The 14,034-nt window shown below is 41.4% G+C and overlaps 1 protein-coding gene across 1 annotated transcript in view; it reads right to left on the minus strand.

Moving 5' to 3' along the window:
* The window catches only part of LOC124001207 (AT-rich interactive domain-containing protein 1B-like), a 350,643-nt gene that overhangs the window by 72,800 nt on the left and 263,809 nt on the right, over window positions 1-14,034 (minus strand). Inside the window, 1 exon segment of the mRNA XM_046307830.1 lies at window positions 12,439-12,636. Coding sequence (XP_046163786.1) covers window positions 12,439-12,636 — 198 coding nt within the window.

Consider the following 14,034-nt stretch of genomic DNA (forward strand, 5'->3'; position numbering starts at 1 on the left):
TCTCTTTTCCAAGCTTAAAAGGATAAACATTCAACATCATGGTCCAGAAAAGGTTGAATACATTGGCCATGCTGTCAATCCAGCATGATTTCTGCCACATTCAAAACATCAAATCTCAGACCTCAGTGAGTTCAAGACAACTGGGAACTCTGGGAAAAAACTAGCTCTGACTGGGAAAATACATTTTGAACAGTCATCCAACTCAAAACCATCTTTCTAGAGCTCCGACCTGAGGATCACTAAAGTCATGATTCAACCTTGGTTTTTTTTAGTTCCCAGTTGCCTTGAAAGCACCATAAATCCAGAGAATGCCATACATACATCCTTTGATGACAAAGTTTGATGACAAAATGTGCTCACAAGAAGGACCGTCACACCACATTCCTGTTCAACTTGGCACAGCACAACAAGGTGAGTCCAAAAATGTATTGTATGCTGCTGCATAAATTATGCAATATACCAGGGAGATATATATACTGTAGCTAAGAAAGTAATACTAAGTGTATGTTGTGTAGTAAGCTGGTAGTGTGCCTTGTGCCTCACCCTAATCATTTTATCACTGTCCCCTTCATTTGAAAAAGAAGAGCCGCACACTCTAGGAGCTTAGATGCAATTATTTTATAATATAATAATTTAATAATATACTCTGATGAAGACAGCTTGTCTGTCGAAATGTTGGTTATTAGGTTATTCAGTTATTGCATCTGAGTTCCTAGAGTGTGTGGCTCTCCATTTATTTTTCAAGTGTTCTACAGTGGATCCTCCTTTAAACGTTGTGTCATACTGCAGCACACTTTGCGTGCAGCTGCAGCATTCTGTGGAACATCATTTAATTTGCAGACATTTTTATTACAAGTTATTACTAGTTTGACCACCAGAGGGCATCTTTGAGAAGCATTTGATAGTATTACGTATTGGCATTACCAGAGATTTTAAAAACTTAATTTTTGTAATAACATAGTACAGTATATGGGATTGATTTGAATACATTTTGCTTAATTAATATTATGGTGTTTCTATTCAGAGAAAAACGAAACCCTCAGGGTTTCCATTAGGATGGAATGGAAAATATTGTGCTGTACAACGTGACGGTCAGGAGTAGGCTACAGGATTGGAGGATTCTAAATTGTTTTCCTTCATTAGACAACTTTGTTCCAATATTTCTGTAAATCAGTGATATTTATTCTCATAATAATTCGTTATGGATCCATAACTAAATCAACATCTGCATTTTGAAAATAGTATTTTTTTAATCATTATTTTATTAACGAAATGTGTTTATTTGTTTATTAGGCTACTGTGCAGTCTACAATACATACTGTAGTTAACATGGGAAAGTGCCTAATTCTTTAGATAAGGGAGAGCAGGCCATGTTTGTTCTACAGAATGCAAGACACGTGGGAGACCGGTGTTATTTCATAATTGTGATGTCTTCACTATTACTCTACAATGCAGAAAATAGTAAGAATAAAGACAAATCCTGGAAGGGGTAAGGGGTAGGTGTCCAAACCTTTGACTGGTACTTGCCTAATTAATATGATTAATATTATGGTGTTTCTATTCCATGAAAAATGAAAAACCCTCTGGGTTTCAGTTAGAACAGAAAATATGGCGCTGTACAACGTGACGCTCATAAATTCAGTGTTGTCAGATTGTCAGTTTGTAAATTCCGACCATTTGCTCTCGAGCGAACACTGGATGTTCGGGTCGAGGAGTACGGTTGGTTTGATCATTCTGGCCTTACAACGGAAGTCAAGCACCCAAGCTAACTTGCTAGCTTGCTAGCTACTTCCAGACACAAATGAGACCACTCTGACCATTTTACACGCACTAGCAGAGCTGGTAAGGCAGTTTTCGTGGTAACCAGAGTTTTGGTGACTGTAACTGTTTATTTAATTATGCTTTTTGCTGACGTTTACTGACACCGGCCATATTCAACCGGTGTTGAGCACTCGTAAATGAACTATTCTGCGCTCTGGTACACTCAGACGAGAGTGCTCTGACGTCAGCGTACAGTCGTGGCCAAAAGGTTTGAAAATGACACAAATATTAATTTTCACAAACTCTGCTGCCTCAGTTTGTATGATGGCAATTTGCATATACTCCAGAATTTTATGAAGAGGGATCAGATGAATTGCAATTAATTGCAAAGTCCTTCTTTGCCATGCAAATGAACTGAATCCCCCAAAACCATGTCCACTGCATTTCAGCCCTGCCACAAAAGGACCAGCTGACATCATGTCAGTGATTCTCTCGTTAACACAGGTGTGAGTGTTGACGAGGACAAGGCTGGAGATCACTCTGTCATGCTGATTGAGTTCAAATAACAGAGTGGAAGCTTCAAAAGGAGGGTGGTGCTTGGAATCATTGTTCTTCCTCTGTCAATCATTGTTACCTGCAAGGAAACAGGTGCCGTCATCATTGCTTTGCACAAAAAAGGGCTTCACAGGCAAGGATATTGCTGCCAGTAAGATTGCACCTAAATCAACCATTTATCGGATCATAGGACCACACGTCATCATTTTGTGCCTGAGTGGCTCGCTTGTGAGCTTGCTGGCATGATATGGTAGCATTTTTGGTTGTGCATCAAGAATTCTGCATACAGTAGCAAGTTTGTTTGAAGGTGTGGTTATTTACAGGCAAATTGTTATATGCCATGGAGGTACATTTGTGTCTTTTTGTCGAGAGAAAAACGTTTTTTTTTCAATCGAAAATAATTGTTCTGAAAGTAACCTTTTTCCGACATAAAGGAAGTCATACCGGACACCTACAAAGAAGGACTGTGTGATGATGGCATCTCAGATAAGCAGCACTGGGCGTTCTTCCGTCCAACTTTTACATAGCTAGTAGTTAGCTCCTACGATTCAGTGTAGGTTCATAACATTCTACTATATTACATACATACATTACATACATACATACCATAGAATGATAAATCATGCAATTATTATTCTCAACCTAACCAAAAGCATTTATCTACAAATACCTGTTCTTGCCATTTTCAGGTGAATTAATCTAACTTTCTTTCATGGCAACTCATAAGCAGGCCATGTCCTATTTGTTTCATAGTCGATATATAATATATATTTCATGACAGTGAAACGGTTAGCTTTTTATACAGAAGGATGAAAGAACACAACATGTCTCTCAGGGAATGCTATTCTTATATGCCAGATGAAGAGTTAGACCAGTAAGTCAGCGCCATTAACTTCATTGGGATAGGGGGCAGTATTTTCACGTCCGGCTGAAAAGCATTCCCAAAGTAAACTGCCTGTTTCTCAGGCCCAGATGCTAGGATATGCATATAATTGGTAGATGTAGATAGAAACCACTCAAAAGTTTCTAAAACGGTTACAATTATGTCTGTAAGTATAACAGAACTTATTTGGCAGGTGAAACCCCAAGGACAAACCATCCAGGGAAAACATTTTTTGAGGTCACTGTGTTTTCAATTGGTTTTCTATGGGAAACTATATTTATGAGGAACCTGGTTGCAGTTCCTATGGCTTCCACTAGATGTCAACAGTCTTTAGAAATTGGTTGATGTTTTTCTTTGTCAAGCCAAGTGGACTCTTTTTTTGGCACGAATGAACTGGAGCTCGCTCCACTTTGTTTTTATCCGCTATTGAACACAGTATATTCCGTCTTAAATTGTATAAATTATTTACGTTTTAGGATATCTAAGGTTGGATTAGGAAAGTTGTTTAAAATGTTTGGACCAAGTTTACAGGTAACTTATTAGATACTTTGAAGTGATGTTGGGTGAGTTGGTACCGGTGTATTTCTGAATCAAACGCGCCAAATAAATGTACATTTTGGGGATATAAAGAAGGAATTTATCAAACAAAAGGACCATTTGTGATGTTTCTGGGACATTTTAGAGTGCCAACAGAAGAAGATCTTAAAATGAATTAATCGTTATTTCTGACTTTTGTGTCGCATCTGCCTGGTTGAAATATGTTTTTCATGTGATGTAGTGGGTAGCTGTCCTCAGATAATCGCATGGTTTGCTTTCGCCGTAAAGGCTTTTTGAAATCTGACACAGCGGCTGGATTTACAACAAGTTAAGCTTTATTTTGATGTATTGCCCTTGTGATTTTATGAAAGTTAAATATTTATAGTAATTTAATTTGAATTTGGCGCTCTGCAATTTCACCGGATGTTGTCGAGGTGGGACACTGGCGTCCCACTGATCCGAAAGAAGTTAAGGCAAGGATGCCCCATGCAGGCTTTAGAATGGTCAAAGGAAGTCTCAGAGGAGTTAGATATCCATAGTTTTTTTTTCTGTATATATGATTTGTTATCAGCCTTTAACTAAATAATTTTTCTGTAACTATGCAATAGACTAATGTGTAATCATTGATGTTACAGGAGCAGGAGTGGTAAACACTGTTGAAGTGTATAATTGTAATACATACATGCAGACACATCATCATTCAAATAATGGACTTTGATATGACTGAAAAATAATGTCTCAGAGATTCATACCTGAACCAAACCTTTATTTGCCAAGGAAGAGTACATGATCAGTGAATATATTCAATGTACAGGCTACAATGTAGGGATCTTATGCGTGGCAATAACTACTGTACATGAATATAGGACGTGCATCGTGGCACAATACAGTTATTATATTCTACTCTATCCATAGGCTTCATTAAAATGCCATTCAGACTTGAAGTTGATATAACAACTATGATTACTGAGGTTCATAGATTGGTATGAATATGAATTCAGAACCTAACGTTTTAGGCTCCATACACAGATCGGCTACACCTGTAGCTAGCTACACATCCATAGGTATACAGTTATTTTTTATCCTCCACTACACAATAAGTAAATAGTTAGCTAGCTATGTTACTTAATTAAGCTGCATTGCAAGGCAAGCGTACACAATTGTACATTTCTCAGGAGTCCCTAAAAAATTAAACAACACAAAAGACAAATTCATTCTCATGTCATAACACTAGCTAGTTAGCTGGCTAATGTTAGCTAATCAGATAGCTTGCTTATGACAAACAAAGATGCACAAACGTTTGTCTCTACATTAACTAACATATTCCTATCAATTGTACATTTTTTGTTTGACTCGTTATGACGTTATAGCTACAAAATGAATCCCAAATGTTACCAATAAACTTATCCAAACCAGTCAATCAACGTTTATAATCAAACCTTAGGTACCCTAATACGCAAATAAACAATACAATTTAAGACGGAGAATCGTTATTGTGTTTACCGGAGATAGACAAAAAGAACGCGCTCTCTCGGCCATGCGCTTGGAAACACTACAGCCAAAATGGGAGCCACTTAGAAAAACTACAACTTCTCCCTCATTTTTCCAAAAACCAGCCTGAAACTCTTTCTAAAGACTGTTGACATCTAGTGGAAGCCCCAGGAACTGCAATCGGGACGATTTCACCCTATTATAAAAGTGCCAGGCATTGAAATCAGTGCTATGCTGATTTTTCTGTTTTTAATGGTTTGTCTTCTGGGTTTCGCCTGCCATTTCAGTTATGTTATACACACAGACATTATTGTAACAGTTTTAGAATCTTTAGAGTGTTTTCTATTCGAACTACCAATCATATGCATATCCTAGCTTCTGGACCTGAGTAGCAGGCAGTTTACTTTGGGCACGCTTTTCATCAAAACATCAAAATACCGCCCCCCACCAGAATAGAAAGAGTGGGAGGCCCTGGTGCACAACTGAGCAAGAGGACAAGTTCATTAGAGTGTCTAGTTTGAGAAACAGACGCCTCACAAGTCCTCAACTGGCAGCTTCAATAAAAAGTATCCGCAAAACACTAGTCTCAACATCAATAGTGAACTCTGCTAGCCTTCTAGGCAGAGTTGCAAAGAAAAAGACTGGACAATAAAAATAAAATATTAATTTCTTTGGTGTACTCCCCCTCTTCTCAATTTCCGCCTAAAGACATACCCTAATCTAACTGCCTGTAGCTCCGGTCCAGAAGCCGGAGCTACAGACAAACATACAGATAGGATGCTGGGGATGATTTTAATGAAAAACATAAGATGGCAACAATAATTTTAGACAGATAACTTAAAAAATGAGCGAGCTCACCCAGGTGTCCCACATAAATGTAACCAAATGTACCCAAGTGGCCGAATTCGTACAGTGATACATTTTGAAGGGAAGAATTATATACAAAATATATAAATGCTATTCTAACACACACACACAAAAAATACCTTATTTTTAAAATATTTTTATTTAAAAAAGTATATATTTTTTTAAATAACAAGGGTAACTATTTACTCGGTCTCGCTTTCTCTATCAATTTCCTCTATAATTTGGGTTAAATCTGTATACCGAGACTTTGTTTTAGCTTTTGTTGATTTATTCACCATAATTTAAATATATAAACGTGCTGAAAATGCTATTGACTATGTACTGCTATGCGTAACACTTGTGGCTCCGTCAAGTAAGATTTGCAATGGCGAATGAACCTCTTTTACGCAAGAGTTTACGCCAAAGGCTGGTCTTCGAACGTATAACATTACATATTGCCGTTTACCTCAGCTCATTGGCTATCTTTCAAGCTAGATTTCAAGATGATCAGTGGTCATTGGGCCAAAATACAGTCAATCAACGTTAGCCCGGTCGTACCATTGGTGCGCAATGAGGTCATTGATTGGTGTCTTCAAATTAGTTATTAGTAAATATGTCCCGGGAAAAGAACCATCAAGTATGGTTGTGTTAGTAACAACCAGAGGATGGCAATAAAACCAACCATGACTAGATAAACGTTTGTTTAGTGTGGGTAATTACCACGAACGCTTCTTCCAAAGTTGAATGAGACGGAAATCACGACGCAAGCGGTTTACAAATGTTTTGTGTTAGGCTATAAAAATGGATGTTATCAAACAAAACGAACATTCACTGTGTAGTTAGGACACTTGGCATTGCCACCAGAGGAAGATATTCAAAGGTAAGAGATTTATTTTATTGTTAATTCTGACTTTCGTGACGCTAATGCTTGGTTGGAAAATGCTAGTAATACTTGTGTGTGTCGGGAGCTGTCCTCAGAAAATCTCATGGTCTGCTTTCGCCGTAAAGCCTTTTTGAAATCTGACACAGCGGCTGGATTAATAAGATGTTCATGTTTTAAATTATGTAAGATACATGTATTTAAAATCATGTTTACTATAACAAATGGTGTATTTAGAATGTTAGCGCTCTGCAGTTTCACCAGATGTTGGTCTGGTGGGAAGTTAGCGTCTCACCTACCCTAGAGAGGTTAAGAGGGGCAAAAGAACACAGACACTTGAACTCTGCCTAGAAGGCCAGCCTCCCAGAGTCACCTCTTCACTGTTGGCGTTGAGACTGGTGTTTTGCGGGTACTATTTAAGGAAGCTGCCAGTTGAGGACTTGTGAGGCATCTGTTTCTCAAACTAGACACTCTAATGTACTTGTCCTTTGGCTCAGTTGTGCATCGGGGCCTCCCACTCCACATTCTATTCTGGTTAGAGTCAGTTTACACTGTTCTGTGAAGGGAGTAGTACACAGCGTTGTACGAGATCTTCAGTTTCTTGGAAACAATTGGCCTCTTGCCAATTGTGCGCCACCCTATGGGACTCCCGGACACAGACTGGGATCAAACATGGGTCTGTAGTGATGCCTTAAGCACTGCAATGCATTAAAGCACTGCAGTGCATTAAACCAAAGCGCCACTAGGGAAGCCCTTCACTGACATTTTCAAACTCTCCCTGACCGAGTCTGTAATACCTATGTTTTAAGTAGACCACCATAGTCCCTGTGCCCAAGAAAGCGAACGTAACTTGCCTAAATGACTACTGCCCCGTAGTACTCACGTCGGTAGCCATGAAGTGCTTTAAAAGGCTGGTCATGGCTCAAATCAACACCATTATCCCAGAAACTCTAGCAAAACCCAGCAAAAACCCTACCCGGCAAAACCCAGACGCGGCACTGGGCCAATTGTGCACCGCCCTATGTGACTCCAAATCAAAATCATATCAAATCAAATGAAATCAAATTTTATTTGTCACATACACATGGTTAGCAGATGTTAATGCGAGTGTAGCGAAATGCTTGTGCTTCTAGTTCCGACAATGCAGTGATAACCAACAAGTAATCTAACTAACAATTCCAAAACTACTGTCTTATACACAGTGTAAGGGGATAAGGAACATGTACATAAGGATATATGAATGAGTGATGGTACAGAGCAGCATACAGTAGATGGTATCGAGTACAGTATATACATATGAGATGAGTGTGTAGACAAAGTAAACAAAGTGGCATAGTTAAAGTGGCTAGTGATACATGTGTTACATAAGGATGCAGTCGATGTTGTAGAGTACAGTATATACATATGCATATGAGATGAATAATGTAGGGTAAGTAACATTATATAAGGTAGCATTGTTTAAAGTGGCTAGTGATATATTTACATCATTTCCCATCAATTCCCATTATTAAAATGGCTGGAGTTGGGTCAGTGTCAATGACAGTGTGTTGGCAGCAGCCACTCAATGTTAGTGGTGGCTATTTAACAGTCTGATGGCCTTGAGATAGAAGCTGTTTTTCAGTCTCTCGGTCCCAGCTTTGATGCACCTGTACTGACCTCGCCTTCTGGATGATAGCGGGGTGAACAGGCAGTGGTTCGGGTGGTTGATGTCCTTGATGATCTTTATGGCCTTCCTGTAACAACGGGTGGTGTAGGTGTCCTGGAGGGCAGGTAGTTTGCCCCCGGTGATGCGTTGTGCAGTCCTCACTACCCTCTGGAGAGCCTTACGGTTGAGGGCGGAGCAGTTGCCGTACCAGGCGGTGATACAGCCCGCCAGGATGCTCTCGATTGTGCATCTGTAGAAGTTTGTGAGTGCTTTTGGTGACAAGCCGAATTTCTTCAGCCTCCTGAGGTTGAATAGGCGCTGCTGCGCCTTCTTCACGACACTGTCAGTGTGAGTGGACCAATTCAGTTTGTCTGTGATGTGTATGCCGAGGAACTTAAAACTAGCTACCCTCTCCACTACTGTTCCATCGATGTGGATAGGGGGGTGTTCCCTCTGCTGTTTCCTGAAGTCCACAATCATCTCCTTAGTTTTGTTGACGTTGAGTGTGAGGTTATCACAGCTGGATGTGATGCAGCCTGGAATCAAACCAGGTACTGCAGTGATGCCTCTTGCACTGAGATGCAGTTTCTTAGACCACTGCACCACTCGGGAGCTCTATACCAGCTCTATACCAGGCCGTGTCAGAGGAGGGCCCTAAAAATGGTCAAAGACTCCAACCACCCTAGTCATAGACTGTTCTCTCTGCTACCGCACGGCAAGTGGCACCGGAGTACCAAGTCTAGGTCCAAGAGGCTTCTAAACAGCTTCTACCCCCCAGCCATAAGACTGGCTACCCAGACTATTTACGTACCCCCCCCCCCTCCCTACACCACTGCTACTCTGTTGTTATCATCTATGCATAGTCACTTTAATACCTACATTTATATATTACAACTAACTGGTAACCACGCACATTGACTCTGTACCGGTACCCACCTATATATAGTCTCGCTATTGTTATTTTACTGCTGCTCTTTGTTGGTTAGGGGCCGTAAGTAAGCATTTCACTGTAAGGTCTACACCTGTAGTATTTGACGCATGTGACTAATACAATTTGATTTGATTTGTTAAAAGTACACTCAATAAAAATATTTTATGGATCATACTAATTCAGGAGTATAATTAAAACAGGTTAACCTGCCCACCAACAGTAGACAATTATACAGAAAGCCCTTGCTGAAATAAGTCAATCAAATCAATGTTGAGAACAGTCAGATGAACTCATACCTGTATCTGACACGGACATGGTGTCGTAGCAGGAAGATGAACAAAGTGAACCAATACAATATGAATACAGTGAACCAAGTGTTTGTGAGTTCAAATCCCAGTGGAGATCATTTTGAATAATAATAATTGTATAAATGAACATTCACAATGTAATCATCTGTGTCAAAAATGTAAGTTGAAAATACTATGTTAAAAGCACTGTGTGTGAGTATATCTAACCTTGCCAACAGACAAAGAACTATGAATGAATCAGTGGTTCACCAACCGGGAACACTAACAAGCTGTGATGTGTAATAAACTGTTTCATTTTGGGAGAACGTTTCTTTGGGACCATCAGGTGACAGCTGATAGCTGATATACAAAAATGTTCCTGCAATGTTCCCATGAAACATGTCTAGGACATTGAATTCTGAGAACATCGCAACCATGTTCTGGTTAAGTTCTATTTGACATTAAGGGAATGGTCTCTTAGAAACGTTCCTTGCACATCACAATACCATTAGTTAATGACCTAACGAGACTTAAGAGAACGTTCTCTAAAGTTGTGGAAACGTTTGTTATTAGCTGGTGAGGCAGCAGATTTCCTTGTGCTGAGCTGTAGGTTGTAATATCATTTTCCCTTGTTAAAAGAGGAATGCTGTAGCCTTTAAGTTACACAATGAAACACGAGACCGTATTCATGTTCTTAGCCAGAGTACAAGCTCACTGTGTCAGTGTGTGAGAGGCGAGTGAGGTAAGCTGAGAGAGAGAGAGGGGGGGAGAGAGAGAGAGAGAGAGAGAGAGAGAGAGAGAGAGAGCAGAAAGAGAGTGTCTATGGCTGAAGGACACACACATACACACTGATGTGTGTTCAGTTGTTCACAGCCTGGGGCTTGGATCTCCTAGCAGTGCCAAGACAGGCCAAGAATAACAGAGTGCAGGGATCAGGAACTTGGAGTGTGTTTCCATGTCGGTTTAATGGGCTAGTAATTTTGTGGCGCGGGGGGAGACGGGAAGCAGATGGAGCCCTCATTAAAAACAATGAGCAGCAGCTGCCTGGCCTGTTCACCTCGGCCCAAGCCCCAGCCAAGATAGACCAGTCTGAGCAGACCAGCCTGAACTAAACCTTTCAAAACCAGAGCTCAGAGTCCACCCCACAGCCCCGCCGTAAGAGCACTCCAACCGCCTGGGGGCTCCATGGAGCCACTCCAACATTGTGTGTTTGTGTGTTGAGTGTATGTGTGAGAGGGGAGAAGAGAGAAAGACAGTGAGAAAGGGTATGTGTATGTGCATGTGTGCGTGCGTGTATGTGTGTGCATGGAGGCGGAGAATTTGGCTTGTTCTCCCTGAATTCCCCTCCTGTCAGCTGTGCAGCGTTTCATGCTCATCTAACTCCAGACTTTTTATATTACTGTTCTGCTCTGCCTCAGCCACTGGCTGTCATCCCAGCTAAGTCACATTAGCAGATAAGAGTGGGTGGAGAGACACCAAATACCATATGCTTTAGAGATATTAATCAACATGAACTAATGGGAAGGTCTCAGCAATATTAGAAAAACACACACATGAATGGTGCTTTCCTCACGACGACACATTAAAACACACATTACTAATACTCCAATGTTTCCTTTGGTGCACATCCAGGGGAACGAAACACAAGAGCGGATGCAAACATATGGGACTGACTGCTGCTTTCTGAAGCCGTGTTCCAGAACACTCAACACTAAAAGCCAGTTTAATTGCAAAGATCTATTCTGACTATTTTTCCCACGGGTGCTGAAATGGACTGGGATGTTTAGAAGACTTTTTGACTGGGGAACATGTAGCCAGCATATATGACAGGTTACTGGTTTAAAATAGATATAATTCACACTACAATTTACAATGTACAGTAAAATAGAGTGACCACAGACTATGGCTTTTTATTCAAAGCGTTCTCTGATTTAATTTGATCCCGGGGAAAAAATACTACTGCACGAATACTGCAAATCGAGTTTGATTGAACTGCACCCTCAGATTAGCAGCGTCCTCTCTATTGTTCCCCACTACTCTACCACAGGTCACAACATGACAACATTGGTTTTAATGACATTAATGGGCAGTTGAAACTCTCCAACCCTTTTCTGAGGCCAATTTAAAAACACTGACCCCAGTAATGGGTTTGAACGTCATCATCATTGTGCTCAGAAAACATGTTTTATCAGTCTGGTCCACCACCTCAATCTGCCTTAAATCCTATAATGAAATAGGCAGGAGTAGGGTCTAGAGTTCAAGTCCTTCATGAATATTCTGACAAAGCCTTGGCTCTAATCCCATAGTGAGAGAGTGAGAGGGGGGGGAGAGAGAGAGAGAGAGAGCGAGAGCGAGAGCGAGAGCGAGAGCGAGAGAGAGAGAGAGAGAGAGAGAGAGAGAGAGAGAGAGAGAGGAAACCAGCTCAATACTATCCTCAAATAACAATCTTATGAGAGAATAATATATGGCGGCCAAGTAGTGATGGTTCAACATGGACATACTAATGCCATTCCTCAGCAGGTGGAACCATTCAGATAACTGCTTACTAATGAGCCATGACCTGAGATACTAACTAACTAAACGTAGATCAGTATAATGGAACAACCGACGTAGTGTTCCTACCTTGGGGTCCATACTGGTTTGCCTGGGATCCCTGGGGCCCATAGGGGCCACTGGAGCCACCATGGGGGTAGGGCCCCATCCCTGGGTACATCTGTCCCCCAGGACCAGGAGAGGGGTGAGGGGACATGGAGGGCCCCGACTGAGGTGGTGGTGCAAACTGGGAGCCAGACTGGTTTCTCTGCATGTTGGACATAAAGCCTGGAACACACAGAGAGAGAGAGGGGAGAGAGAACTGTAAACACACTGTGCTAATGATTTCTGCTGCCTATGCATATATACACACACACACGCAGGTAAATATCCACTCTTTATGCAGGAAATATACCCAGCTGCTCTCTCCTAACCTCCCTCTAATGCTGCTACTGAAAACCAGACAAACATGATGGTTGTCTCCTTTGAAGGACGAACACGGATGTTCGGTTGTACAGGGGTGATTCTGACAATACTATAATCCTCTATAATGTCTTCAGGTCCTGTTATTCGAAGATAGACATCAGATTGCTAGTATGGCAAGCTGGCAGTGCATTATGTGCAAGTAAGGCCATATGATCTTATACACTGTATTTAGACAGGACTGGGCGACATGGAGGCCGGGGGGGATCAACTAATGCAGACACACACACACACACACACACACACACACACACACACACACACACACACACACACACACACACACACACACACACACACACACACACACACACACACACACACACACACACACACACACACACACACACACACACAAAATCGACTGCGCTTTCTGCTTTTGTGTGTGTATGTGTGTGTAATGTGCGTGTGTATGTGTGTGTGATGTGTGTGTATACATATGTGTAGAAAATGCACATACACTGCACTTGGGAGAATAAAACAGTGATTTAACCATGACTGCTGTGTAATTCTAAGCTGTTCCGAACCGTGAGCTCTCAATTCATGAAAAAGGATCTCAGCTCGGCTTCCCTCCACCATTCAAATTGACATTTGAAGGGATCCTCACAGGGCTTCACTGCAACCCATTTCATTACAGTCTCAACCTGAGAGTGAAGCCAGAGAAAAGGTCTCCAATCTGCCTCAAATGGTAAAGGTCACTGGCACTGTAGCCAATCAGAAGAGATAGAGTCCTTCTCCTCTCTAATATTCTGGATTGCCTTTAAATGGATCGGCTGTGCTGTGGTGGGCTCGGCTGACGCACGCACACACACACACACACACACACACACACACACACACACACACACACACACACACACACACACACACACACACACACACACACACACACACACACACACACACACACACACACACACACACACACACACACACACACACACACACACACACACACACACACGCTGTACAGGGATACAGTCCAGCTCTTTACTGAGTGGGGTTATTAAGGCAGGCCAGAGATGGAAACAACAGTTGTCTCGCTCCATGTCGGCATATTCTGCTGAGAGAGCAAGAGAGCGTGTGAGGAGGCTGTAGAAGGGAGAGAGGGAGGGAGGAGAGGCCTGAAAGTGCTTGGGCTGGGAACATGGGTTTAAGGGGAACATTATTGTAATGTTTAACTTCCATTATCGTAAAGGATTC

Source organism: Oncorhynchus gorbuscha, linkage group LG17 (genome assembly GCF_021184085.1).
Source record: "Oncorhynchus gorbuscha isolate QuinsamMale2020 ecotype Even-year linkage group LG17, OgorEven_v1.0, whole genome shotgun sequence".
NCBI classification, from domain to species: domain Eukaryota; kingdom Metazoa; phylum Chordata; class Actinopteri; order Salmoniformes; family Salmonidae; genus Oncorhynchus; species Oncorhynchus gorbuscha.